This window comes from Poecilia mexicana, unplaced genomic scaffold, assembly GCF_051168715.1.
Source record: "Poecilia mexicana isolate PSO_F unplaced genomic scaffold, ASM5116871v1 scaffold_5, whole genome shotgun sequence".
In the NCBI taxonomy this organism is placed as follows: Eukaryota; Metazoa; Chordata; class Actinopteri; order Cyprinodontiformes; family Poeciliidae; genus Poecilia; species Poecilia mexicana.
Window position 1 is genome coordinate 8,327,715 of NW_028263374.1, and position 25,930 is coordinate 8,353,644.

Below are 25,930 nucleotides of genomic sequence, written 5' to 3' on the forward strand. Positions count from 1 at the left end.
TGATCAAAGACCAACTTTTATTTATTTCTTAATGACTTTACAACTCGAACACAATAATTTTACTCTTGCATACTTTTTCAACTTTAGCCTGAAGACCTACTTTCTTTAAATGTTTCATGTTTGATGATATTTAGGCTCAGTGAGGGATAGCAAAATCATTTTACAATCAAACCCAACACTGAAGGGGGTCTGCAAAAACGGAAACCTCATGTATAAAATTTGCACCCTTGCAATAGAAGAATAAAAAATCTAATAAAATCAAAACATGGATCAGTATCAACAGGATGGACATTGTGGATGGGTCTGTCTTTCACTGTGGAGTTTTTGGAGGGGATTTGTTTACTCTAAAAAAAAAAAAAAGACATACACACATTAAATTAAAAGATTTCAGATTTTGTGTGGGGCTGTGTAGGGAATTTGGAGTTGTTTTTTAAATAATAGCTCTTGCCTTCCTCCATTCTACCTTATAAAAACCAAGGCCGACATTTAGTTTATAACTGGGTGATGCTATCGCTCCTACCAGGCCTTAATCACAGATCTGAAGCTTTGCCAGGAACTGACACTTGGCTCTTAAGCAGATGTGGAAATTTATTTCACATCCTTGAGAAAACCGATGCAGCTCTTTGGTATGTGTGGTAAATATACGAGCTACCTCACGAAGTTAGCTAGCTTAGCACAAGCGGGAATCAGGGGAACAATTAGCCTAATTCTGTCGGAGGTCATGTCTCCTGCTCGGAGTGTAGCCCCGCACAGAAACCGAGTCCAAGTAAAAGCACAAGCTGTGTTTTTATTTACCCAAAGGTACTCATTAGCACCTCTTGTTACTACTGGACAGAGCCAGGCTTGTCTTTTTGTTTTCTTTAAGCGCTAAATAAGCTAACCCGCAACCAGCTACAGCTAAATACACGGGGTTTCCCCATTCTCTTTGCTATGGTTACTTGGATTTAGGTTAGTTTGGACGCTAGAAGTTGATTATTCATTATTTTATCACTTCTTGGACTTCACTAGTGTGTTTTTCAGTGGATTGAGGGGATTTTCCAGGAAGTGGTAACTTTAATCCTAGGTACATTCAGCTGTACTTTTTAGCAGCAAAGAAGTGTCACTTTTTCTATTAAATGAGCACATTTTCATGTTGCAAGGAGGCAACAGGAAAGCCCTGGAAAGTTCTGTGGGTTTGTAAAGGTTGTGGATCATAATGCAGGAACGTCTAGGTTTTATACAATTAATGTCAGACCTGGAAATCCACAGTCGTTTTCCTTTTTTTTTTTTTTAAATTTAATTCAAACTCAGCAGGAAAACCTCAGAATCACTGATAAGTCAAAACATATTTCAACCCTTCACTCCACACTGAATGTGATAGAGACACAGTCTAATGAATGAACAATAGTAATTTTTCATTTTTTGTTGGATTCAAACCTACGATCTTTGTCGATGAATTTGCAGCACGATTTCCCGTTTTTTGGTAAATGCATGTTAGTTTTAATTTTTCCACTGAAATTTACATTTGAGTGAAAACGCATTAAGAACATTTTAAGACCTCAGTCAAATTAACCTAGAGCGGTGCACTGTTGTTGAGTTTAATAAGAATAAATAAATAAACTAAGCTATATGCTATGATGCATAACTAGGGATGATAGTGGAATATCTTATTTTTTATGTTGGACTCAAAACTACAACTGACATCATAATACCTGCACAGTTTTGTTTCTTTTTTATGTTATAGTTTGCTGAGGGAAAAAAACAAAACAAAAAACGTGGAATCTGTCAAAATTTGAATTAGCAGAGCGGTCCTCATAGAAATCCAGAAGTTATTAAGCCTTATTGTTCCATCTGTATCTATAACGCTTAGAAATAAAATAAAAATTGGGATTTGGCAGGTCTGAACGAAAAGAAAACTAGAAATTAGTTTTGTCCAGCGAAAGCCTGACAGCTGCATCTCTTAACTCTATAGTGGAGATGATAGGACCCAGCAGTCCAATTAAAGCCACTTAAAATCACTCCTTAAACGTAAAAGTAATCAATTACTGCCTAAAAAAAGGGGTCAGAATGGCTAAGATGATTTTCACTTCATAATATTATAGCTGATCTGTGCACATCACATGTTGAACAATTCGTCTTGGAGATATGCAAGGTTTTTAAATCGTTAACAGAGGTTTATGTTTGTGCATGATTGGGGTTGGGAGTGGGAGGTGGGTGGGCAAAAGTAGGCAATATTTAGTGACAACCAGAAATCTGTGGGCATCTTTCCGAATCATGTTGCAGGTCCATTTCCAGAGTCTTCCTCACTTTCTGTGGCCCCCCAAAGAACAGGACCAGGAGAAAAAGCTTTCACTCCTTCAGCTTCACATTAAAATCCAATGGGTATCCTATAAGTGTAATCAAAAAAAAAAAACATGTAAATCCTCAGCATGCTTTTCAGATGAGACTTCATGTGGGGGTTTGTTTTTGTCCGTGGCGTAAAAATCCATCCGTTTGAAATGAGCGCTCAAACGGGACGAGAGACTCTCAGAGCGCAAAGATTGTGTGAGATTCATGTGTTTTACGTCAGTCACTTTGTGCTGTTCAGCGTGTTCAAAAAGCTTAATACTAAGAAGGTCTGTTGTTTGTTTTTTTTAATCCCTCAAAATCTCCAGCCGATTCAGGCTGGCAGAGAAGCAGGAAATAAAAGACGAGTCCTCTCTCTCAAGCTGGAAGTTTCATTCATCGCTCAGGTGACAAGAGTCTGACTGTAATCCAATGGAGGGACGTTTGGGTGGAGATAAAAAACTTGACATCATAAAGAACAAACAAAAATAAAATGCTAAAAGTAAATCCTCTCACACATATACACACACACACACACACACACAAACAGGTAACAGGCAATCAGTGTCCTATTTAAATGATTTTTTTTTCTGTTCTTTTAACAGAAATACATTTTCAATTCTAATGAAGTAGCATCAAAGCACAAGTTTGAGTCACACAGCAACCTTTTCTTTTTTTTTTTTTACTTCTCATCAACTGCATCTCAGTGTCTGGCTTGTCTAAAGGACAAGTCCCTATAGAGTAATTCTGATTCTGATGAAGCGAGAAGAAAACTCAAGACAAAGCACCGAGAAATGGACCGAATGCGACATTCGGAGGTGTGTGAACGCTCACATCATGCAGATCGGAGGCTGACAGAGCGATGTGGTCTAGGAATAAGCAAGAAAGGGATGTAGAGATGAGTCGTTTGGTTCCGAGGATCGTCACTGACCGTCATTTCTCTCTGAGGCCCTGAAGCTCGAATGGCTGAGATATTACAGAAAAATTGAGTGACAGTACCTTGCAAGAAGTTTTCACCACCCTTGAGCCTCTTCTTTTTTTTTTTTTTAACACTTTGTGTCCATAAAATACACACGTTCAAATGGCTGCAGTGTGGTATCGGCCAAGACACTGGAAGACAATCAAGTGAAAGTCAAACGGAGAACTTCGAGAGACAGAGTCGTCCTAAATGAGAGCTGAGAGGACAAGCTGCCCAGCTCATTGATCGCCTAATGAGCCAAAGGGCCAAGTGTCCCCCCCTCACCAGACTGTCTGAGACGCAGCATGAAATACAAGAGGCAAGTCAGAGAACACATCGTCTCAATTAGGTAAATGGGGAAAACAGCTGCAAGAAAACACACCACGGATCCAATCTCTCTCAACTCCAGGCAGATAATGCAACTTATCGTCATTCCTCAGCGCCGACAGCCTGTTGAGCTCAAAAGAACCCGCTTTGTTTCATTTTTTTAATGAGTACATTTCCACTAATGAAGAACTCGTATACTAAAATAAACCTATTCATTAGGTTTTCAACAATAGTGGCATTGTCAAGACAAAGATCGCACAAAGTTTCTTCTGTCATTCAAACCTGGGCCAGTCAGACTCCAGATGGCGTCCATGAAGGACACTGAACTGTGCCAACACTGAAGGCACAAAGCAAGGATGGAGAGTAATCACATTTTCATGAGTGTAGTGAAAATATGAGAGGAACTGGTGCAGCATGGAAATTAAATTAGATTGGAGATGTAAATATTCGTGAGGAGGGTCGTCTAGTTTGACGTTTGCATGCGGAGATGGAGGATGAAAAATGACTGAATGCTTTATAAATCTAAAATATGAGTTTTAGTAATATTTTGAAGAATCTCCTAGACTGGGCTGGAATAATTTCTTTACTCAAACTTTGCTAAACATTAGACAGAGTGCAAAGTGTTGTTAAGGCAAACGGTGAGAACACCAAACTCTGACTTTAAGTGGAAATAGTGCCAACAAACATCTGTTGCAAAGTTGTTTCTTCTTTTTTTTTTTGACAGAGTGTGAAAACAGTGACTCAATCAGACTTGTGTCAGTTTAACAAATGATTAAATGTTTTGGCAGTAGACTTTTGACCCCACTGTTTGTGCAAACACATGCACGCACGCACGCACGCACGCACGGCCACATACTCCGAAAAATGAAAGACGACCGCGGGACTAAATTTTCAGGGAGGATTTATCGTCCAGATCATCATGAGTCTTCGTTGCCAGAGTCGTCCTGGTTGTCGTAGCGCCTGGTGGACGTCCCACAGTCCTCCAGGCAGCTGATGGCCCCGGCCTCCCCCACGGACTCCATCTCGCTCTCGTCTTCGTCCTCGTCCTCCTCCTCCATGTCGTCGTCGTAGAGGTCGTCGTAGAGCAGGTCGGAGCTGCTGTCCTGAGAGGGGACCCGGGTCTGAACGCAGTACTCGGCCAGCGTGGTCGGCACCTTCACACCGTCCCGCTCAGCCTCCGCCGCCGTTGACAACACCTGCTTCCTGCAGGCAAGATGGCGGGAGGATTGGGAGAAAACAACTAAGAGTTTGAAAAAACGTTGAGCTTAGTGTTGGCCTTTGAAATACAGGTTTAAACTGCATCTCACTGAAACAAGACATCACTAAATATGGCAGACTTCAAAAATGTTTCCTTCTGGAAACAGAGAAACGTGACAAAAAGGTGAAACGTTGCATATTGTTTAATTTAGTAAGACTACTTTGGAGATGAAGACATGATCTTTCAACCAGTCGCATTTCAGGAATGATTTAAATCTGGTTGGTCCAGCACAGGTGACGGATGTGAATGGAGACTATTTCTTTATCAGGGTAAAATTACTACCAACATAATTTTCTTACAATGAAAACTGTTAAGCACAACACAAAGTATTTGATCACTCTGTGTGTGATGAATCTAAATAGCAGAGAAGCTAAGTACACCCTTCATCTCAATCAAAGTGACAGGTAGGCGGGACTTCCGGTTAAGGGGGGAGGGGGGTGAGTGTGAGTGGGGTAGGGGTGGGGGGTCTATATGTTAATGAATTTAACACCTCTGACAGCAGCGGGTGGTGGCGCCTATTGTAATTGCCCGTCTGGGGCTGTTATAAAGTTGTCAGCTCTAGTTTTTATAGTTTTCCCCAAGTAGTTGTTTAAAAATAAACAGTATGAAGATGTGCAAAACTAAAAAACTTTACCGATCAGCCAAGTGGTCATTGAAGTATATGACTGGAGATTTGTTCTCCTGCCCGCGGTATGAATCCATGGCCCATTGCATCAGCGAAGACTGTCGCATGGGGCTCGGCATAGCAGTGACGTTCAAGAAGAAGTTTGGACGTGTCTCAGCGTTAAAGGAGCAGAGTAAGTCAGACTAGTTACTAAAACAGTCTTTGTTAAAAAATAAAAATAAAATAAATAAAATAACAAAAAACAACGTTTCATGTTTATGTTTCCTAACAGAGAAGCTGCCAGGGCAGTGTGCTGTCCTGACACACGGTCAGCGCTTCATCTACTATCTGGTATAGCACGCTGTAGAAGCAAAAAAAAAAAAAAGTTGTTTTGTTACGCCATCTTGTAACCGTAGCCTGTTATGCGTTTCAGATCACAAAGAAAAAAGCCAGCCACAAGCCCACATACATCAGCTTGAGACAGAGTCTGGAAGATATGAAATATCACTGCTTACAAAACGGTGTCAACAGGGTTTCAATCCCACGGTTAGTAGAAACTATTATAATAATAAAATATCCCTTAACTCTTCTTTAGCGGGTGGTTATTAAACCATGTGTTTTATCTTGTCTCTCCCCACCACAGAATCGGCTGCGGGCTGGACCAGTTGGAATGGTCAAAAGTGTCAGAGATCCTGGAAGAGGTCTTTAAAGATGCTAATATCACCGTCACGGTGTACAGCCTGCCAGGGATAAAGCTGAAACCTTAGCTCTAATTGTTTGTACTCAGACAGCAATATACCTGTATTCTGCACCTTTTGTCAAATAAATATTTTACTCGTCAACCGGACTTTTGTCTTTTATTGCTCCAGACTAGCGGTACTCAGCTGTTGATATGTGTATTCTGTACCTTTTGTCAAATAAGTGTTTTAATTGTCTTAGACCCCTCACCGCGCGACTTGCGCCTGAAGTGGTCCAGACTAGCTGGCTCCTTAGCGCTGATTGGTTGAATTCAACCGCTATTCAGATCCTAACACACCCACCTGTCCACGTGGGTGGTGTCGTAGCATTACGTGGCGTGGTTTAATAGGTCGACAAAAGGTGGTGGGTGGTTCTCCACACCTCTCCTATTTTGTAACGGTACTAGTTTCTTAACTATTTCACTGAATCCCTACCAGCGTTTACCGACGGGATCCTGCTGAAGGTACATTTGTGTTTTAATTGTCTTCTTTTATTTATTTTCACTCTAAGAAAATAAAATCTAAATAATGGCGGTGCTTTCTGATTCTCAGTTCAACGATATATTCAGCAATGGTAAGTAGCAGAACTTTTCTTTTTTTTTTTTATCTCTTTCTTAAAGCTGTGGGGGAGTGTTTGGATGTTACATTCGAGCGCTGTAATTTGTCTACAGATACATCCAGCAATGCAGCAGATGCAACCATCCTAGCCCAACCCGATTCTCAGTTCAGCTGTATATTCAGCGTCAGTAAGTACCGCAGCTTTTTTTTTTTTTCTCCCCCCTGAAAGCATGTTTAAGACCGGGCGGAGGTGTGGGGTTTGGGGTGTTACGTTCACGTATTGTAATTTGTCTACAGACCCGATTGCTGAGGTACCGGATGACGTCTTCCTAACACAATTTCTCACCGGTCAGTATACCTGTATTTTATTTTTTTATTTTTATTTTTTTTAACAAGTTCTTAAATCAAAGAAGGTGACTAATCATTTTAATATGCAGATTCACCGGCCCCTCGGGTTGTTTCCGGAGATGAGGGGAGGGCTCGGCCCAGGAATCGTCTGTCGCTAAGTAGATCAAGACCGTATGATCGTGTTCTCAGCAATATAACAAACACACAGCACAACCCGACAATCACCATCAACGACTCAGACGTCAACGACTCAGAAGACGACTTCCTGCCACCTCATCAGAGTGTTCGTTCGAACACAGCTTCACCGGCTAACGGGGCTAGCACACGTGCCGCTAGCACACCTCCAGCCGCCGCAAGACAACGTATCGCTCCACGGGGTACCCAGCAGCGCAACGCATCTAGTGGCGGTGGTACACGCGCCGCTAACACACTCCCAACCACCGCAAGACAACGGGTCGCTCCACGGGGTCCCCAGCAGCGCAACGCATCTAGCGGGGGTGGTACACGCAGCGCTAGCACACCCCCAACCACCGCAAGACAACGGGACGCTCCACGGGGTCCCCAGCAGCGCGTCGCATCTAGCGGGGGTGTTACACGCAACGCTACCGCCCATCCCCCCAACATCAGCAGGCGACGCGCATCTAATTCTACAGATGCTAACGCAGCTAACCAGCATCGCAACCCAGCTAACGGGGCTAGGACACATTCTGCGAACAACGAAGCGTACAACCCCCACCAAGCGGTAAGGGGTCTCGGTAAGTTTATTTAATTAGCAACCTGTTAAAAAATAAATAAAAATAAATAATTATCATTACCATGACGCTAAATGTACTAAGAATGTTATTCTGTTTTACAGCCTTATCTCCACGAGCACTGGACAGAGCTTACCTCGCTGATGAATTAATTTCAGGTACATTCTACCTTATTATTTTTCTCCCCCCTTCAACTTCTTTGTGTCAGCTATAGATGTTAATTTTTTCTGTCTGTTTTCTATCTTTTCAGAGGCTTTGCTGTTCGTGAATCAAACCCCAGCCAGAGGAAGCGTTCGATCCAGGAGTGGTAGAAGAATCCGTACACGACGTTTGGACCGGATTAATAAAGCACGTGCCACAACACTTCTTGAAGCAAGTCAGATTCTGATACGACTATTTCCAACGATGTAAAAGGTGATCGTTAAATGTGTACCATAATTCTCACATTGTTTTTTGTACTCACTATCTGGGTAAATATGGGTGAACGAGTTGGTAGCGATGATCCCCAGGGAATAAACTTTGTACAGGAATCATCAGATTATGCAACATTAATTCAGAACTCAATCTGTGTTTTGAACAGACTTGCTTTAGCGTTACAACCTTTACAAAATACAGACAGTCCTGCGCATAGCCCGCCTCACAGTCCTTTAAGGTCACCCGTTTCAAACGAATCTGAAGCACCACACCCGTTCAGTCAAATTGACGAGGCGGTAAACGGGTTAAATGAATACACAACATTAATTCAGAACTCAATCTGTGTTTTGAACAGTCTTGCTTTAGCATTGCAACCTTTACGAAATACAAACAGTCCTACACATAGCCCGCCTCACAGTCCTTTAAGACCGACTGTTTCAAACGAACCTGAAGCACCAGACCCGTTCAGACAAATTGGTGAGATAATAAAACGGTTAAATACTCAACAAAATGGGTCATCAGAGGATGCTGTTCCATCCACATCAGCTGCTAGTTTTCAGACTTTAGCTGCAGCTACCTCTGATGCAGAGGACGCTGCACCTGCCTCTACACCAGAGGATGCTGTCCCATCCACATCAGCTGCTAGTTTTCAGACTTTAGCTGCAGCTACCTCTGATGCAGAGGACGCTGCACCTGCCTCTACACCAGATGATGCTGTCCCATCCACATCAGCCGACGTCACCGCAGCCGGTGTAGGTGTTCAACAGGGTGGTAATCTGAGTAGCCAACTTTTACCTAACCACGCTCAGAATGGGTCAGATCACCAGCCACCAGTTGAGCGCGAGCGTTTTAACAACGTAGAAATAAGGCGTCCCTTTAGCATCCCACCACCGTGCCCAGGGTCTGTACCAGACCTTGCCTCATTTTATACAGATGTTATGCATGTCCTTATTGATCTAGCTGATGTAGCAGGCACGTTAGCCAGACGTAACGACGTTGTCCAGTTAGAACTAGTTGGGGATAATGTTGCACAGAATGTAAATATTCGTGTTACCGACAATGATGTAATAGAACCAACCTTTATCCAATTTTTGGATGAACTCATACAATCAAATGGCGGCTTACTTTCATTTGGAAACCTTGAATTTGTTCTTCAGGTCGTGAGGGATCCTTCTGGTGGTGTTAAACGTAAGGCAACAAAAACCTTAGAGTGTGAGCTGATTAATAAGAAGAGACGCCACCTGTATATTGTAGATAACGGTGATAACCAACTTTGTTTTGCCATCAGTCTGGCACATGTCTATAATCAGAGTTTTACAGATAGACAGGCTGTAGAGCAGGGGAGAGAATTTCAACGACAGGCAGGTGCAGCGTCCTCTGCATCAGAGGTAGCTGCAGCTAAAGTCTGAAAACTAGCAGCTGATGTGGATGGGACAGCATCCTCTGGTGTAGAGGCAGGTGCAGCGTCCTCTGCATCAGAGGTAGCTGCAGCTAAAGTCTGAAAACTAGCAGCTGATGTGGATGGAACAGCATCCTCTGATGACCCATTTTGTTGAGTATTTAACCGTTTTATTATCTCACCAATTTGTCTGAACGGGTCTGGTGCTTCAGGTTCGTTTGAAACAGTCGGTCTTAAAGGACTGTGAGGCGGGCTATGTGTAGGACTGTTTGTATTTCGTAAAGGTTGCAATGCTAAAGCAAGACTGTTCAAAACACAGATTGAGTTCTGAATTAATGTTGTGTATTCATTTAACCCGTTTACCGCCTCGTCAATTTGACTGAACGGGTGTGGTGCTTCAGATTCGTTTGAAACGGGTGACCTTAAAGGACTGTGAGGCGGGCTATGCGCAGGACTGTCTGTATTTTGTAAAGGTTGTAACGCTAAAGCAAGTCTGTTCAAAACACAGATTGAGTTCTGAATTAATGTTGCATAATCTGATGATTCCTGTACAAAGTTTATTCCCTGGGGATCATCGCTACCAACTCGTTCACCCATATTTACCCAGATAGTGAGTACAAAAAACAATGTGAGAATTATGGTACACATTTAACGATCACCTTTTACATCGTTGGAAATAGTCGTATCAGAATCTGACTTGCTTCAAGAAGTGTTGTGGCACGTGCTTTATTAATCCGGTCCAAACGTCGTGTACGGATTCTTCTACCACTCCTGGATCGAACGCTTCCTCTGGCTGGGGTTTGATTCACGAACAGCAAAGCCTCTGAAAAGATAGAAAACAGACAGAAAAAATTAACATCTATAGCTGACACAAAGAAGTTGAAGGGGGGAGAAAAATAATAAGGTAGAATGTACCTGAAATTAATTCATCAGCGAGGTAAGCTCTGTCCAGTGCTCGTGGAGATAAGGCTGTAAAACAGAATAACATTCTTAGTACATTTAGCGTCATGGTAATGATAATTATTTATTTTTATTTATTTTTTAACAGGTTGCTAATTAAATAAACTTACCGAGACCCCTTACCGCTTGGTGGGGGTTGTACGCTTCGTTGTTCGCAGAATGTGTCCTAGCCCCGTTAGCTGGGTTGCGATGCTGGTTAGCTGCGTTAGCATCTGTAGAATTAGATGCGCGTCGCCTGCTGATGTTGGGGGGATGGGCGGTAGCGTTGCGTGTAACACCCCCGCTAGATGCGACGCGCTGCTGGGGACCCCGTGGAGCGTCCCGTTGTCTTGCGGTGGTTGGGGGTGTGCTAGCGCTGCGTGTACCACCCCCGCTAGATGCGTTGCGCTGCTGGGGACCCCGTGGAGCGACCCGTTGTCTTGCGGTGGTTGGGAGTGTGTTAGCGGCGCGTGTACCACCGCCACTAGATGCGTTGCGCTGCTGGGTACCCCGTGGAGCGATACGTTGTCTTGCGGCGGCTGGAGGTGTGCTAGCGGCACGTGTGCTAGCCCCGTTAGCCGGTGAAGCTGTGTTCGAACGAACACTCTGATGAGGTGGCAGGAAGTCGTCTTCTGAGTCGTTGACGTCTGAGTCGTTGATGGTGATTGTCGGGTTGTGCTGTGTGTTTGTTATATTGCTGAGAACACGATCATACGGTCTTGATCTACTTAGCGACAGACGATTCCTGGGCCGAGCCCTCCCCTCATCTCCGGAAACAACCCGAGGGGCCGGTGAATCTGCATATTAAAATGATTAGTCACCTTCTTTGATTTAAGAACTTGTTAAAAAAAATAAAAATAAAAAAATAAAATACAGGTATACTGACCGGTGAGAAATTGTGTTAGGAAGACGTCATCCGGTACCTCAGCAATCGGGTCTGTAGACAAATTACAATACGTGAACGTAACACCCCAAACCCCACACCTCCGCCCGGTCTTAAACATGCTTTCAGGGGGGAGAAAAAAAAAAAAAGCTGCGGTACTTACTGACGCTGAATATACAGCTGAACTGAGAATCGGGTTGGGCTAGGATGGTTGCATCTGCTGCATTGCTGGATGTATCTGTAGACAAATTACAGCGCTCGAATGTAACATCCAAACACTCCCCCACAGCTTTAAGAAAGAGATAAAAAAAAAAAAGAAAAGTTCTGCTACTTACCATTGCTGAATATATCGTTGAACTGAGAATCAGAAAGCACCGCCATTATTTAGATTTTATTTTCTTAGAGTGAAAATAAATAAAAGAAGACAATTAAAACACAAATGTACCTTCAGCAGGATCCCGTCGGTAAACGCTAGAGAAGCTAAGTACACCCTTCATCTCAATCAAAGTGACAGGTAGGCGGGACTTCCGGTTAAGGGGGGAGGGGGGTGAGTGTGAGTGGGGTAGGGGTGGGGGTCTATATGTTAATGAATTTAACACCTCTGACAGCAGCGGGTGGTGGCGCCTATTGTAATTGCCCGTCTGGGGCTGTTATAAAGTTGTCAGCTCTAGTTTTTATAGTTTTCCCCAAGTAGTTGTTTAAAAATAAACAGTATGAAGATGTGCAAAACTAAAAAACTTTACCGATCAGCCAAGTGGTCATTGAAGTATATGACTGGAGATTTGTTCTCCTGCCCGCGGTATGAATCCATGGCCCATTGCATCAGCGAAGACTGTCGCATGGGGCTCGGCATAGCAGTGACGTTCAAGAAGAAGTTTGGACGTGTCTCAGCGTTAAAGGAGCAGAGTAAGTCAGACTAGTTACTAAAACAGTCTTTGTTAAAAAATAAAAATAAAATAAATAAAATAACAAAAAACAACGTTTCATGTTTATGTTTCCTAACAGAGAAGCTGCCAGGGCAGTGTGCTGTCCTGACACACGGTCAGCGCTTCATCTACTATCTGGTATAGCACGCTGTAGAAGCAAAAAAAAAAAAAAAAGTTGTTTTGTTACGCCATCTTGTAACCGTAGCCTGTTATGCGTTTCAGATCACAAAGAAAAAAGCCAGCCACAAGCCCACATACATCAGCTTGAGACAGAGTCTGGAAGATATGAAATATCACTGCTTACAAAACGGTGTCAACAGGGTTTCAATCCCACGGTTAGTAGAAACTATTATAATAATAAAATATCCCTTAACTCTTCTTTAGCGGGCGGTTATTAAACCATGTGTTTTATCTTGTCTCTCCCCACCACAGAATCGGCTGCGGGCTGGACCAGTTGGAATGGTCAAAAGTGTCAGAGATCCTGGAAGAGGTCTTTAAAGATGCTAATATCACCGTCACGGTGTACAGCCTGCCAGGGATAAAGCTGAAACCTTAGCTCTAATTGTTTGTACTCAGACAGCAATATACCTGTATTCTGCACCTTTTGTCAAATAAATATTTTACTCGTCAACCGGACTTTTGTCTTTTATTGCTCCAGACTAGCGGTACTCAGCTGTTGATATGTGTATTCTGTACCTTTTGTCAAATAAGTGTTTTAATTGTCTTAGACCCCTCACCGCGCGACTTGCGCCTGAAGTGGTCCAGACTAGCTGGCTCCTTAGCGCTGATTGGTTGAATTCAACCGCTATTCAGATCCTAACACACCCACCTGTCCACGTGGGTGGTGTCGTAGCATTACGTGGCGTGGTTTAATAGGTCGACAAAAGGTGGTGGGTGGTTCTCCACACCTCTCCTATTTTGTAACGGTACTAGTTTCTTAACTATTTCACTGAATCCCTACCAGCGTTTACCGACGGGATCCTGCTGAAGGTACATTTGTGTTTTAATTGTCTTCTTTTATTTATTTTCACTCTAAGAAAATAAAATCTAAATAATGGCGGTGCTTTCTGATTCTCAGTTCAACGATATATTCAGCAATGGTAAGTAGCAGAACTTTTCTTTTTTTTTTTTTTTTTTTTTATCTCTTTCTTAAAGCTGTGGGGGAGTGTTTGGATGTTACATTCGAGCGCTGTAATTTGTCTACAGATACATCCAGCAATGCAGCAGATGCAACCATCCTAGCCCAACCCGATTCTCAGTTCAGCTGTATATTCAGCGTCAGTAAGTACCGCAGCTTTTTTTTTTTTTCTCCCCCCTGAAAGCATGTTTAAGACCGGGCGGAGGTGTGGGGTTTGGGGTGTTACGTTCACGTATTGTAATTTGTCTACAGACCCGATTGCTGAGGTACCGGATGACGTCTTCCTAACACAATTTCTCACCGGTCAGTATACCTGTATTTTATTTTTTTATTTTTATTTTTTTAACAAGTTCTTAAATCAAAGAAGGTGACTAATCATTTTAATATGCAGATTCACCGGCCCCTCGGGTTGTTTCCGGAGATGAGGGGAGGGCTCGGCCCAGGAATCGTCTGTCGCTAAGTAGATCAAGACCGTATGATCGTGTTCTCAGCAATATAACAAACACACAGCACAACCCGACAATCACCATCAACGACTCAGACGTCAACGACTCAGAAGACGACTTCCTGCCACCTCATCAGAGTGTTCGTTCGAACACAGCTTCACCGGCTAACGGGGCTAGCACACGTGCCGCTAGCACACCTCCAGCCGACGCAAGACAACGTATCGCTCCACGGGGTACCCAGCAGCGCAACGCATCTAGTGGCGGTGGTACACGCGCCGCTAACACACTCCCAACCACCGCAAGACAACGGGTCGCTCCACGGGGTCCCCAGCAGCGCAACGCATCTAGCGGGGGTGGTACACGCAGCGCTAGCACACCCCCAACCACCGCAAGACAACGGGACGCTCCACGGGGTCCCCAGCAGCGCGTCGCATCTAGCGGGGGTGTTACACGCAACGCTACCGTCCATCCCCCCAACACCAGCAGGCGACGCGCATCTAATTCTACAGATGCTAACGCAGCTAACCAGCATCGCAACCCAGCTAACGGGGCTAGGACACATTCTGCGAACAACGAAGCGTACAACCCCCACCAAGCGGTAAGGGGTCTCGGTAAGTTTATTTAATTAGCAACCTGTTAAAAAATAAATAAAAATAAATAATTATCATTACCATGACGCTAAATGTACTAAGAATGTTATTCTGTTTTACAGCCTTATCTCCACGAGCACTGGACAGAGCTTACCTCGCTGATGAATTAATTTCAGGTACATTCTACCTTATTATTTTTCTCCTCCCTTCAACTTCTTTGTGTCAGCTATAGATGTTAATTTTTTCTGTCTGTTTTCTATCTTTTCAGAGGCTTTGCTGTTCGTGAATCAAACCCCAGCCAGAGGAAGCGTTCGATCCAGGAGTGGTAGAAGAATCCGTACACGACGTTTGGACCGGATTAATAAAGCACGTGCCACAACACTTCTTGAAGCAAGTCAGATTCTGATACGACTATTTCCAACGATGTAAAAGGTGATCGTTAAATGTGTACCATAATTCTCACATTGTTTTTTGTACTCACTATCTGGGTAAATATGGGTGAACGAGTTGGTAGCGATGATCCCCAGGGAATAAACTTTGTACAGGAATCATCAGATTATGCAACATTAATTCAGAACTCAATCTGTGTTTTGAACAGACTTGCTTTAGCGTTACAACCTTTACAAAATACAGACAGTCCTGCGCATAGCCCGCCTCACAGTCCTTTAAGGTCACCCGTTTCAAACGAATCTGAAGCACCACACCCGTTCAGTCAAATTGACGAGGCGGTAAACGGGTTAAATGAATACACAACATTAATTCAGAACTCAATCTGTGTTTTGAACAGTCTTGCTTTAGCATTGCAACCTTTACGAAATACAAACAGTCCTACACATAGCCCGCCTCACAGTCCTTTAAGACCGACTGTTTCAAACGAACCTGAAGCACCAGACCCGTTCAGACAAATTGGTGAGATAATAAAACGGTTAAATACTCAACAAAATGGGTCATCAGAGGACGCTGCACCTGCCTCTACACCAGAGGATGCTGTTCCATCCACATCAGCTGCTAGTTTTCAGACTTTAGCTGCAGCGACCTCTGATGCAGAGGACGCTGCACCTGCCTCTGCATCAGAGGTAGCTGCAGCTAAAGTCTGAAAACTAGCAGCTGATGTGGATGGGACAGCATCATCTGGTGTAGAGGCAGGTGCAGCGTCCTCTGCATCAGAGGTCGCTGCAGCTAAAGTCTGAAAACTAGCAGCTGATGTGGATGGAACAGCATCCTCTGGTGTAGAGGCAGGTGCAGCGTCCTCTGATGACCCATTTTGTTGAGTATTTAACCGTTTTATTATCTCACCAATTTGTCTGAACGGGTCTGGTGCTTCAGGTTCGTTTGAAACAGTCGGTCTTAAAGGACTGTGAGGCGGGCTATGTGTAGGACTGTTTGTATTTCGTAAAGGTTGCAATGCTAAAGCAAGACTGTTCAAAACACAGATTGAGTTCTGAATTAATGTTGTGTATTCATTTAACCCGTTTACCGCCTCGTCAATTTGACTGAACGGGTGTGGTGCTTCAGATTCGTTTGAAACGGGTGACCTTAAAGGACTGTGAGGCGGGCTATGCGCAGGACTGTCTGTATTTTGTAAAGGTTGTAACGCTAAAGCAAGTCTGTTCAAAACACAGATTGAGTTCTGAATTAATGTTGCATAATCTGATGATTCCTGTACAAAGTTTATTCCCTGGGGATCATCGCTACCAACTCGTTCACCCATATTTACCCAGATAGTGAGTACAAAAAACAATGTGAGAATTATGGTACACATTTAACGATCACCTTTTACATCGTTGGAAATAGTCGTATCAGAATCTGACTTGCTTCAAGAAGTGTTGTGGCACGTGCTTTATTAATCCGGTCCAAACGTCGTGTACGGATTCTTCTACCACTCCTGGATCGAACGCTTCCTCTGGCTGGGGTTTGATTCACGAACAGCAAAGCCTCTGAAAAGATAGAAAACAGACAGAAAAAATTAACATCTATAGCTGACACAAAGAAGTTGAAGGGAGGAGAAAAATAATAAGGTAGAATGTACCTGAAATTAATTCATCAGCGAGGTAAGCTCTGTCCAGTGCTCGTGGAGATAAGGCTGTAAAACAGAATAACATTCTTAGTACATTTAGCGTCATGGTAATGATAATTATTTATTTTTATTTATTTTTTAACAGGTTGCTAATTAAATAAACTTACCGAGACCCCTTACCGCTTGGTGGGGGTTGTACGCTTCGTTGTTCGCAGAATGTGTCCTAGCCCCGTTAGCTGGGTTGCGATGCTGGTTAGCTGCGTTAGCATCTGTAGAATTAGATGCGCGTCGCCTGCTGGTGTTGGGGGGATGGACGGTAGCGTTGCGTGTAACACCCCCGCTAGATGCGACGCGCTGCTGGGGACCCCGTGGAGCGTCCCGTTGTCTTGCGGTGGTTGGGGGTGTGCTAGCGCTGCGTGTACCACCCCCGCTAGATGCGTTGCGCTGCTGGGGACCCCGTGGAGCGACCCGTTGTCTTGCGGTGGTTGGGAGTGTGTTAGCGGCGCGTGTACCACCGCCACTAGATGCGTTGCGCTGCTGGGTACCCCGTGGAGCGATACGTTGTCTTGCGTCGGCTGGAGGTGTGCTAGCGGCACGTGTGCTAGCCCCGTTAGCCGGTGAAGCTGTGTTCGAACGAACACTCTGATGAGGTGGCAGGAAGTCGTCTTCTGAGTCGTTGACGTCTGAGTCGTTGATGGTGATTGTCGGGTTGTGCTGTGTGTTTGTTATATTGCTGAGAACACGATCATACGGTCTTGATCTACTTAGCGACAGACGATTCCTGGGCCGAGCCCTCCCCTCATCTCCGGAAACAACCCGAGGGGCCGGTGAATCTGCATATTAAAATGATTAGTCACCTTCTTTGATTTAAGAACTTGTTAAAAAAATAAAAATAAAAAAATAAAATACAGGTATACTGACCGGTGAGAAATTGTGTTAGGAAGACGTCATCCGGTACCTCAGCAATCGGGTCTGTAGACAAATTACAATACGTGAACGTAACACCCCAAACCCCACACCTCCGCCCGGTCTTAAACATGCTTTCAGGGGGGAGAAAAAAAAAAAAAGCTGCGGTACTTACTGACGCTGAATATACAGCTGAACTGAGAATCGGGTTGGGCTAGGATGGTTGCATCTGCTGCATTGCTGGATGTATCTGTAGACAAATTACAGCGCTCGAATGTAACATCCAAACACTCCCCCACAGCTTTAAGAAAGAGATAAAAAAAAAAAAAAAAAAAAAGAAAAGTTCTGCTACTTACCATTGCTGAATATATCGTTGAACTGAGAATCAGAAAGCACCGCCATTATTTAGATTTTATTTTCTTAGAGTGAAAATAAATAAAAGAAGACAATTAAAACACAAATGTACCTTCAGCAGGATCCCGTCGGTAAACGCTGGTAGGGATTCAGTGAAATAGTTAAGAAACTAGTACCGTTACAAAATAGGAGAGGTGTGGAGAACCACCCACCACCTTTTGTCGACCTATTAAACCACGCCACGTAATGCTACGACACCACCCACGTGGACAGGTGGGTGTGTTAGGATCTGAATAGCGGTTGAATTCAACCAATCAGCGCTAAGGAGCCAGCTAGTCTGGACCACTTCAGGCGCAAGTCGCGCGGTGAGGGGTCTAAGACAATTAAAACACTTATTTGACAAAAGGTACAGAATACACATATCAACAGCTGAGTACCGCTAGTCTGGAGCAATAAAAGACAAAAGTCCGGTTGACGAGTAAAATATTTATTTGACAAAAGGTGCAGAATACAGGTATATTGCTGTCTGAGTACAAACAATTAGAGCTAAGGTTTCAGCTTTATCCCTGGCAGGCTGTACACCGTGACGGTGATATTAGCATCTTTAAAGACCTCTTCCAGGATCTCTGACACTTTTGACCATTCCAACTGGTCCAGCCCGCAGCCGATTCTGTGGTGGGGAGAGACAAGATAAAACACATGGTTTAATAACCGCCCGCTAAAGAAGAGTTAAGGGATATTTTATTATTATAATAGTTTCTACTAACCGTGGGATTGAAACCCTGTTGACACCGTTTTGTAAGCAGTGATATTTCATATCTTCCAGACTCTGTCTCAAGCTGATGTATGTGGGCTTGTGGCTGGCTTTTTTCTTTGTGATCTGAAACGCATAACAGGCTACGGTTACAAGATGGCGTAACAAAACAACTTTTTTTTTTTTTTTTGCTTCTACAGCGTGCTATACCAGATAGTAGATGAAGCGCTGACCGTGTGTCAGGACAGCACACTGCCCTGGCAGCTTCTCTGTTAGGAAACATAAACATGAAACGTTGTTTTTTGTTATTTTATTTATTTTATTTTTATTTTTTAACAAAGACTGTTTTAGTAACTAGTCTGACTTACTCTGCTCCTTTAACGCTGAGACACGTCCAAACTTCTTCTTGAACGTCACTGCTATGCCGAGCCCCATGCGACAGTCTTCGCTGATGCAATGGGCCATGGATTCATACCGCGGGCAGGAGAACAAATCTCCAGTCATATACTTCAATGACCACTTGGCTGATCGGTAAAGTTTTTTAGTTTTGCACATCTTCATACTGTTTATTTTTAAACAACTACTTGGGGAAAACTATAAAAACTAGAGCTGACAACTTTATAACAGCCCCAGACGGGCAATTACAATAGGCGCCACCACCCGCTGCTGTCAGAGGTGTTAAATTCATTAACATATAGACCCCCACCCCTACCCCACTCACACTCACCCCCCTCCCCCCTTAACCGGAAGTCCCGCCTACCTGTCACTTTGATTGAGATGAAGGGTGTACTTAGCTTCTCTAATAGCACCTGAGATCAATGTTTGGAAGTGAATGGCTAAAGTAAATTAACTCCATGCAGCAGAGGCACCCGTTGACAGCCACCGCAGTGCGTTACCTTATAATCTCTGCATACTCTTTATCTTTGCCTTTGCTGTCCCTCCATTTGCGAAACATGACCGAGGCGTCTACATTGGCTGGCGAGAAGGTGTTGGGCTCATTGAGCAGAGAGATCACACTGAGCAGGATCGTCCTGACGGCAGAGAGAGCACAGCAACACGTACACACAGTCAGGCATCGGATTGCGTCGGCACGGTCAGACACATTATGCTCATCCTGCGTCCCTCATGTGGCTCAATTACACGCTACCTCCACTCTGCTCGAGTTCCCAAACACGGACTCAGCAGTTTTCCCTCTGTGATGTGAATCCTGCTGACGTGCTAAATTTAGCAGTTATTCAACAAAGCTGCTCTATCAGTGTGTCTCCCCCCTCCCACGTTTATTTTTTTATTTTTTTAAGAACGAAGCCTTGTGTTTTCTAAATTAGCATCAAACTGTAATAAAATGCATGAGAGATTGAAGAGTCAAATGGGGCCTCTGTTTCATTTTTGCTCTTTAGAAGATGAACAAAATAAACAGTCACTCCTTCAGGTTTTTTTTTTTTTTTTTTTTTAGCCTGCTTTCAAGAGTCATCCAAGACAACAAAAATCACCAGACGTCGCGTGTTGCAGAGGGAATACCTGACGTTCTGGGTGGGGTTCCACCTCTCAGACGGCAGCTCCCCGCTCTGGGGGTCGTCGACCGGAGGGTGCAAAATGGAGATGCACACATCTCCGTTCTGGGGAAACAACAAATGGCACACACATAAGAAATGCTAAAAAAAAATAAAAAAATCAAGAAGAGATTCTACTGACATCTGTCATTATAATATGACAGATATTGTTCCACTGTCTTTGCCTTCCTCCTAATCCCTCATGAGCTCATGGCGGTGTTGATGCTCGACACAAAAATGGCACGAAAGTCACATTTGTGTGCTTATTTTTGATTCAATGAACAGGCTGTTTGAGTTCAAATACAAGTCTTAATCTTTTACCTTCTATTTTTTCTCTCTCTCTCTCTCTCTTGCTCCTGTTTCTTCTTTTGCATTTTGAAGCTCAACTTACAACCTGTTTGAGTTACGTGATTATTGGATTTTCATTGCAGCACAGTTTACTTTTCCTAAGTCCTTAGTAAATTCGAGTGAGGCTGCGGGATTATCCTCATGGTGTTTTCCGACAAGATGAATGAGGTGTGCTTAGGAAAAAAGAAAGAAGGTTTTATTTTACTCTCTTTTTACGATAAAAAAAAAAATTCAATCTGCGCTGTAAGGGCCGATCACAACACTCATTTTACTGACGCACAGCTGTGGTTTAGTGTTTCAGCCTGGCTGTGATGGTCTTCTGTAGGGCACACAGTTTTTTCATCTGCTATGTTTCTCAGAAAGGAATATAAACTTCCATTGAACATAATGCACCAAACAATGTGTAAGAATGTGACGTAGAACAAAACCAAAGTAGCAATATTTGAACAGTCTTTCACACTAAACCTATTTCTGTCTTAGATCGTTGCAAAGTTTACATGCACCTTTTGTGGAGCAAGATAACAAAATCTCATCAATTTGAGTCTTTAAGCACTTAGCATGAGCCTCGTTTTTGTTGCAAATGACAACTGTGAGATTTAATAAATCTTTGTTTTTTTGATGGCTTATGTCACGTATTTGGAGCCCAAAAAGGAAATAAGACATAAATGCAACCGTCTTATTTATCCCATCTGAAATCTGTTTGAGGAGAATCAGTAAGAAATAATAAAAAATTAAAAAGAATCAAATGTTATTAACCAAAACTCTCTTATTACCTAACGCATGCGTAGGTTGTCACTAAAACGTGCTTTAACCACCGTAAACCTCATTAAGTAAACAACAACTTCAGTGCAACAGAAACTCTAAAAGCCATATGACCAACAAAAGTGGGCATTACATCCAGATCAGCCGAAAGCTCTCACCTCGTAAATATTTGGGTGCCACATCTTGGTGAGGAAGCGAAACGTAGGAGGGGAGTATGGGTAGTCAACTGGGAACTTGATGTGAGCCTGGAAGAATAAACAGAGAGAGTTAATGTAGTTTATGTACTTTTGAGCCTTTGCTGGACCTCAGCTGTACAGCGTCAAATGACAGGTGACTTTAACCTTAAAGTAAATGCGGCGGAGTCAAAAAAATAAAAAAATTTATTGGTAAAGGGAACACAAGTAACTACTTTATTCAACAGCATGAAAAAAGTGCTGGCTGCTTTAAGCAAGACCTTAATACAGCTGAATTGTGACAATTCAGCAAACTGTTCACTTTGCAAGTTGAACCAAAATGGTTCATTACAAAATGGTAATTTTTGAGTAAAATCTTATACTTTAAATGTTGACTTGGAGCAAACGTCATACAATAAATCCCTTTTTCTTCCCGTTTCCATCAACTCTGACCAGCTTCTCTGTCCCTGCCGTAGAAAAACATCCCCGCGGGCCGGTACTGCCACTACCGTGCTTAACTTTGAGGATGATGTGCAATGTTAGTTTTGCTCTTCAATAGTGACATTCTTTAGTGCTGTAATAAACCTGCTGTTTACTAAATAAGTAATCTCAAAGTTAATTTGTTACATGGTTTTTTTATTTAGGGGTATCAGAGTAAAGCGCTTTTCAGAATTTGTAAAAAGAAATCATTAAAAAAAAACTCATATTGCTTTTCTTCATCTGAACGGTTATGCACTTCCTCGTCCTAGTTTATCACAAAAAATGCCAAAAACGTACATAGGTGTGTCGGCAAAATGTAGAAAAGTTCAAGGGTTATGAATAGTTTTGCTGTCTGGTTCAGTTTTTTTTTTCTCAGTTTATCACTGTCCAGTTATTAAGTGTTAAGCATGGGAGCCTGGGTGTGCACCCAGCAGCCTCAAATTAGCTGCATGTCAGTCAGATAAGACTATCGTCAGTCCACAGCTAATCACTGAACTGCACCACCACAGCCACGTTGTAGCATGAACATAAATATCGCCATAGATTGGCAGGAGTTTTACACATAGTTATGTTTTTTTTATTTGCTCAGAAGCATAAGACAAGCACAAAACATTAAAATAAAAAAACAAATTTTTATCTTATTTTATAACAACTGTCTGAATGTCCTTCTTACAACCCCATGTATTTGTACTAAGTACATATTTGACAAAATACTTGTGTCAGTTAAATGAAGATGTCAATTAAAAAATAAATAAATAAAATAAATATGCAGGTAGGATCAGTGTTTCCTAACCTTGATCTTGGGGGTACATTGCCCTGCATGTTTTAGATGTTTCCCTGTTCCAGCACATTACCTCAACAGCCTGTCATCACATTCTGCAGAGACACGTTAGTCATGTTTCAATTTAAGAGATCAGGAAATACCAGGTCAGGTAAATCAGGAACTCTGAATCACATTTATTTACCTCAAACAGTAAAAGAATTACACCTTTGTTGACAGGTGAATGGCTTGCCATTTCCTTTTCTAAGGTTCCACATATTTTTATGTGTGAAGGGGTCATCCAACCACAAAAGATGTAAACAGAGCTGAGCAAGTGGCCTGCATCAACAAACATCAAGGTTTAATCTAGTTATGGTCAGAAAATCCCTAAGATTTTCCATCATATCGTTCCTACGCTTACACATCCATAAATGAGATTCCAGACAAAGAGCTTGAGTGCCCCGAGTTCAAGCATTAAATTAAATCAAGCTATACATTTTCAATTCAATTCATATCAAAAACACCTTACTGATCCCAAAGGAAAACCAATTTAAATTTGTTTAAACTCTTTGTTTAAACAAAGATTAATCTTTACCGGAAAATGTTCAAATTGAGGTATTTTGACTCGAGGTTATTGATATTTGCTATTATAGAACATTACACTGATTCAAGCCATGAAAACTCTAAATAGCAAGTAAATATATTTGCTAGCCTAACAAACAGTGCTTCTACTTACTGAGATATTTACTTTCAACCACAGCATCCATCTTTAGCATCTATAAATCTGGATCCTCAGCCTTTTTCTAATGCTTCTCTTATTTTTATCAGCAAGTGAGATACGTGTGAGGATGAGGAAGTATTGTACAAAGTTTAAAAAAGGCAGGGCAAAACCCCCACCCAACTAATTATTTGACCTATTTTGTACACCCGTTGTAAGCTCCAGCTACACCTGTGTGAACACAACCACACACAAACCCGTGTCTGACCTGCATCTTCTGTCTTTCATCTGTCTTTTTTTGAGAAAAAGACAGATGGGCAATCTAATCTAGCCCTTCTCTCCTACTCGTTCTCTGTGCTGAAGTGCCATTTATAGCGGTCACCAAGCTAAAAATAGCTTTCTGAATTACAACCACCGTACAGTGATGAGGAGTGGAGACTGAGAATGGAGCCAGAATTAATGACTGAAAAAAAAAATCGACTTGCCGAAGAGGTCAGAAGAAGCATGAAGATGTGAATTATACTTTTTAGATCTCTAGGATGGTGGGACTCTTTGGGTTTGAACAAATAAATTTAAATGGTCATTGCAAAATTAACTTGGATTAGATGGACGAATGTATTTTAAGAGCCTTGCATTCGCGCTCAGCATGCAAATGTGTTTTATTGCCATCAAGATGCTAAGCTCAAAGTTTTAAGGACATCGAGATGATAGAAGAGAAAAAGAAAAGCAAAGAAACTGAGGTCTAACGTAACCATTATCTTCTTTAACCTAAAAGTCATTTTAGGTAATCATGCAAAACTTTTCATATTTCTGAATACATATTTTGGACAATTTGAGAAATACTTGCAATTATGTTTTTGTTAAACATTGGAAAGGCAATATTGTTTGCGATAAACCAAACTTTTCCTCTTTTCACTTTTATCATCAAGATGTTCCCAATGCTTCAGTGCCCTTCAGCATGATAATATGGTAACAATATGGCATCATTACCATTACATAGTAATATCACAACCTTGCAAATGCTGCATCCAAGCAGCTCTTTGCGATAATGAATGCAAAGTGACCATTTGTGCAGATTTCTCCCACCTTGAAGTAGCCTCCTTCATACAGAGTATTGGGCGGTCCGAAGATGGCCACTTCCCAGTTGTAGAGATCAGACTCCTCTACCAGGGTGATGCGGAAGCCCTCCACCGGCTGCTCCTGCAGGGACTTCAGCTCCATCATCAGGGCCTTCTGAGAACTAGGGGTTGCCTGGTGGGCCATGTTCATTCCACTTGTGACACCCAGGGGCCACAGATCAGCAAACCTAGAGAGGAGACAGAGAGATCATGAGACGGACGGTTCTATTTGAAGGTAACAAACTGAGTCAACAGCTTGGAGTCTGTCTTTTTTTAACTTGGTGTAAACAGACAAACCAAAATGCTACATCAAGAATTAAAATACAAACATGCTATGTGGCCTGTCAAGCTAGGTTTCTTCTGTGGCCCTTAAAGGTAGAAAACTGCAAAGTTTTAAAAAAAACAAAAAGTGTTTACCTCTGCCTCCTTGAACTATACGTTTTCGTTTGCTCCCAGCTGAAACCTGAAAGGTGAACTCATTGGCCGGCCATGCTAACGTCGCTGTGTGTGGACAACAGTAAGTGGAGCAGTGGATTTCCTCCTAAAGCCTGTGGCTGCTCCTCGTGTTTTCCAAATTCTTTTGTGTTGCCAATGTTGACAGTTGACATGAAGAAGCAAGTCTCAGTGGAAGTCACCGTCTCCTGCGGATCATTCCCGGGCTCAAAACCGGGGTTTGGCTGTCCCTGCCATCTCCCCGAGCTACTGGTTCGGTTCGAACAGGCTCTCAACTGACCCCTGCTTGTTTATGTTTGTTTATCTCCGCTCCAGCAGTCTCAACTTCTCCACACGTCAGCTATAAACCCCCACCGAGCAACTTCGCAAAACGGAGCGGGTTTTCTGCCGTCTGTCGTCCCCTCCGGCACGGCGGTGAGATAAAAACACGCAGGAACTCGAGCCTGTGGTCAGAGAAAGGACAGCAAGTAGGAGAATTTTTTTTACACTCGCGAATTACACTGGCTTTTATCGATTTTTATTTTCCTCCCATCGATGCTTCCGGCTATCATTGCGCGTGTCTGCAGAACGTAATGCGCGTACACAGCGACGTGCGCGCACCCAAAGTAGAAAAAAAACACCTTGTTCCAAATTTCATCAACAGTTTCAGAAAGCACTTATTTTTTTGTATAATAATAATAATAATAATAATAATAAGAAGAAGAAGAAGAAGAAGAAGAAGAAGAAGAATATTTATCGTCATAAAACTGAAAACAAGAGTTGACAATTTTTTAATCATAAAGCTGTTTTTATCTTTAAACTAGGTTGTATTTATTTTTGAAAAACATTTTTTCAGGATTTTATAACTAGAAAATTTGTATTGGTTTTAAATAAATAATGGACACTATCTAAAAGTTTGAAAAGGTGAATAGAATATCCAGGTGATGCTAAATAAAGTATTTTACATTTGCGCTACC

At 42.6% G+C, this 25,930-nt stretch overlaps 6 protein-coding genes across 6 annotated transcripts; 3 read left to right on the plus strand and 3 right to left on the minus strand.

Annotated features, from left to right (window-relative positions):
- On the minus strand, positions 1-25,603 carry ube2r2 (ubiquitin-conjugating enzyme E2R 2). Its single transcript, XM_015009384.2, has 6 exons — positions 24,939-25,603; positions 24,490-24,709; positions 21,431-21,517; positions 20,131-20,228; positions 19,509-19,643; positions 1-4,792 (listed from the first exon to the last, which is right to left on the minus strand). Exons 2-6 carry the CDS (start codon positions 24,670-24,672, stop codon positions 4,507-4,509), a joined length of 789 nt encoding a protein of 262 aa, XP_014864870.1. The 5' UTR covers positions 24,673-24,709; positions 24,939-25,603; the 3' UTR covers positions 1-4,506.
- On the plus strand, positions 5,303-6,293 carry LOC148159617 (ADP-ribose glycohydrolase OARD1-like). The gene is made up of 4 exons (XM_088005467.1): positions 5,303-5,644; positions 5,744-5,802; positions 5,885-5,997; positions 6,095-6,293. The coding sequence occupies exons 1-4, from the start codon at positions 5,452-5,454 to the stop codon at positions 6,216-6,218; spliced, it is 489 nt and encodes a 162-aa protein (XP_087861593.1). The 5' UTR covers positions 5,303-5,451; the 3' UTR covers positions 6,219-6,293.
- Positions 10,537-11,945, minus strand: LOC148159618 (uncharacterized). The gene is made up of 3 exons (XM_088005468.1): positions 11,645-11,945; positions 11,485-11,535; positions 10,537-11,395 (listed from the first exon to the last, which is right to left on the minus strand). The coding sequence occupies exons 1-3, from the start codon at positions 11,817-11,819 to the stop codon at positions 10,716-10,718; spliced, it is 906 nt and encodes a 301-aa protein (XP_087861594.1). The 5' UTR covers positions 11,820-11,945; the 3' UTR covers positions 10,537-10,715.
- On the plus strand, positions 12,054-13,038 carry LOC148159619 (ADP-ribose glycohydrolase OARD1-like). The gene is made up of 4 exons (XM_088005470.1): positions 12,054-12,387; positions 12,487-12,545; positions 12,630-12,742; positions 12,840-13,038. Exons 1-4 carry the CDS (start codon positions 12,195-12,197, stop codon positions 12,961-12,963), a joined length of 489 nt encoding a protein of 162 aa, XP_087861596.1. The 5' UTR covers positions 12,054-12,194; the 3' UTR covers positions 12,964-13,038.
- Positions 13,162-14,864, plus strand: LOC148159620 (uncharacterized). Its single transcript, XM_088005469.1, has 3 exons — positions 13,162-13,688; positions 13,798-13,848; positions 13,937-14,864. Exons 1-3 carry the CDS (start codon positions 13,505-13,507, stop codon positions 14,614-14,616), a joined length of 915 nt encoding a protein of 304 aa, XP_087861595.1. The 5' UTR covers positions 13,162-13,504; the 3' UTR covers positions 14,617-14,864.
- Positions 18,330-19,314, minus strand: LOC148159621 (ADP-ribose glycohydrolase OARD1-like). Its single transcript, XM_088005471.1, has 4 exons — positions 18,981-19,314; positions 18,823-18,881; positions 18,626-18,738; positions 18,330-18,528 (listed from the first exon to the last, which is right to left on the minus strand). Exons 1-4 carry the CDS (start codon positions 19,171-19,173, stop codon positions 18,405-18,407), a joined length of 489 nt encoding a protein of 162 aa, XP_087861597.1. The 5' UTR covers positions 19,174-19,314; the 3' UTR covers positions 18,330-18,404.
- Positions 25,604-25,930: the final 327 nt, after the last annotated feature.

Coding starts and splice junctions, on each gene's coding strand:
- LOC148159619 (XM_088005470.1), top strand. CDS start 12,195: ATGAAGATGTGCAAAACTAAAAAACTTTACCGATCAGCCAAGTGGTCA. Junction 12,546..12,629: donor AGCGCTTCATCTACTATCTG/GTATAGCACGCT, acceptor TATGCGTTTCAG/ATCACAAAGAAAAAAGCCAG. Junction 12,743..12,839: donor AACAGGGTTTCAATCCCACG/GTTAGTAGAAAC, acceptor TCCCCACCACAG/AATCGGCTGCGGGCTGGACC.
- LOC148159621 (XM_088005471.1), bottom strand. CDS start 19,173: ATGAAGATGTGCAAAACTAAAAAACTTTACCGATCAGCCAAGTGGTCA. Junction 18,882..18,980: donor CTCAGCGTTAAAGGAGCAGA/GTAAGTCAGACT, acceptor GTTTCCTAACAG/AGAAGCTGCCAGGGCAGTGT. Junction 18,529..18,625: donor AACAGGGTTTCAATCCCACG/GTTAGTAGAAAC, acceptor TCCCCACCACAG/AATCGGCTGCGGGCTGGACC.
- LOC148159620 (XM_088005469.1), top strand. CDS start 13,505: ATGGTAAGTAGCAGAACTTTTCTTTTTTTTTTTTTTTTTTTTTATCTC. Junction 13,689..13,797: donor CAGCTGTATATTCAGCGTCA/GTAAGTACCGCA, acceptor ATTTGTCTACAG/ACCCGATTGCTGAGGTACCG. Junction 13,849..13,936: donor CCTAACACAATTTCTCACCG/GTCAGTATACCT, acceptor TTTAATATGCAG/ATTCACCGGCCCCTCGGGTT.
- ube2r2 (XM_015009384.2), bottom strand. CDS start 24,672: ATGAACATGGCCCACCAGGCAACCCCTAGTTCTCAGAAGGCCCTGATG. Junction 19,644..20,130: donor AACCCCACCCAGAACGTCAG/GTATTCCCTCTG, acceptor CTCTGCCGTCAG/GACGATCCTGCTCAGTGTGA. Junction 4,793..19,508: donor GAGTATGCAGAGATTATAAG/GTAACGCACTGC, acceptor TCTTGCCTGCAG/GAAGCAGGTGTTGTCAACGG.
- LOC148159618 (XM_088005468.1), bottom strand. CDS start 11,819: ATGGTAAGTAGCAGAACTTTTCTTTTTTTTTTTTATCTCTTTCTTAAA. Junction 11,536..11,644: donor CAGCTGTATATTCAGCGTCA/GTAAGTACCGCA, acceptor ATTTGTCTACAG/ACCCGATTGCTGAGGTACCG. Junction 11,396..11,484: donor CCTAACACAATTTCTCACCG/GTCAGTATACCT, acceptor TTTAATATGCAG/ATTCACCGGCCCCTCGGGTT.
- LOC148159617 (XM_088005467.1), top strand. CDS start 5,452: ATGAAGATGTGCAAAACTAAAAAACTTTACCGATCAGCCAAGTGGTCA. Junction 5,645..5,743: donor CTCAGCGTTAAAGGAGCAGA/GTAAGTCAGACT, acceptor GTTTCCTAACAG/AGAAGCTGCCAGGGCAGTGT. Junction 5,803..5,884: donor AGCGCTTCATCTACTATCTG/GTATAGCACGCT, acceptor TATGCGTTTCAG/ATCACAAAGAAAAAAGCCAG.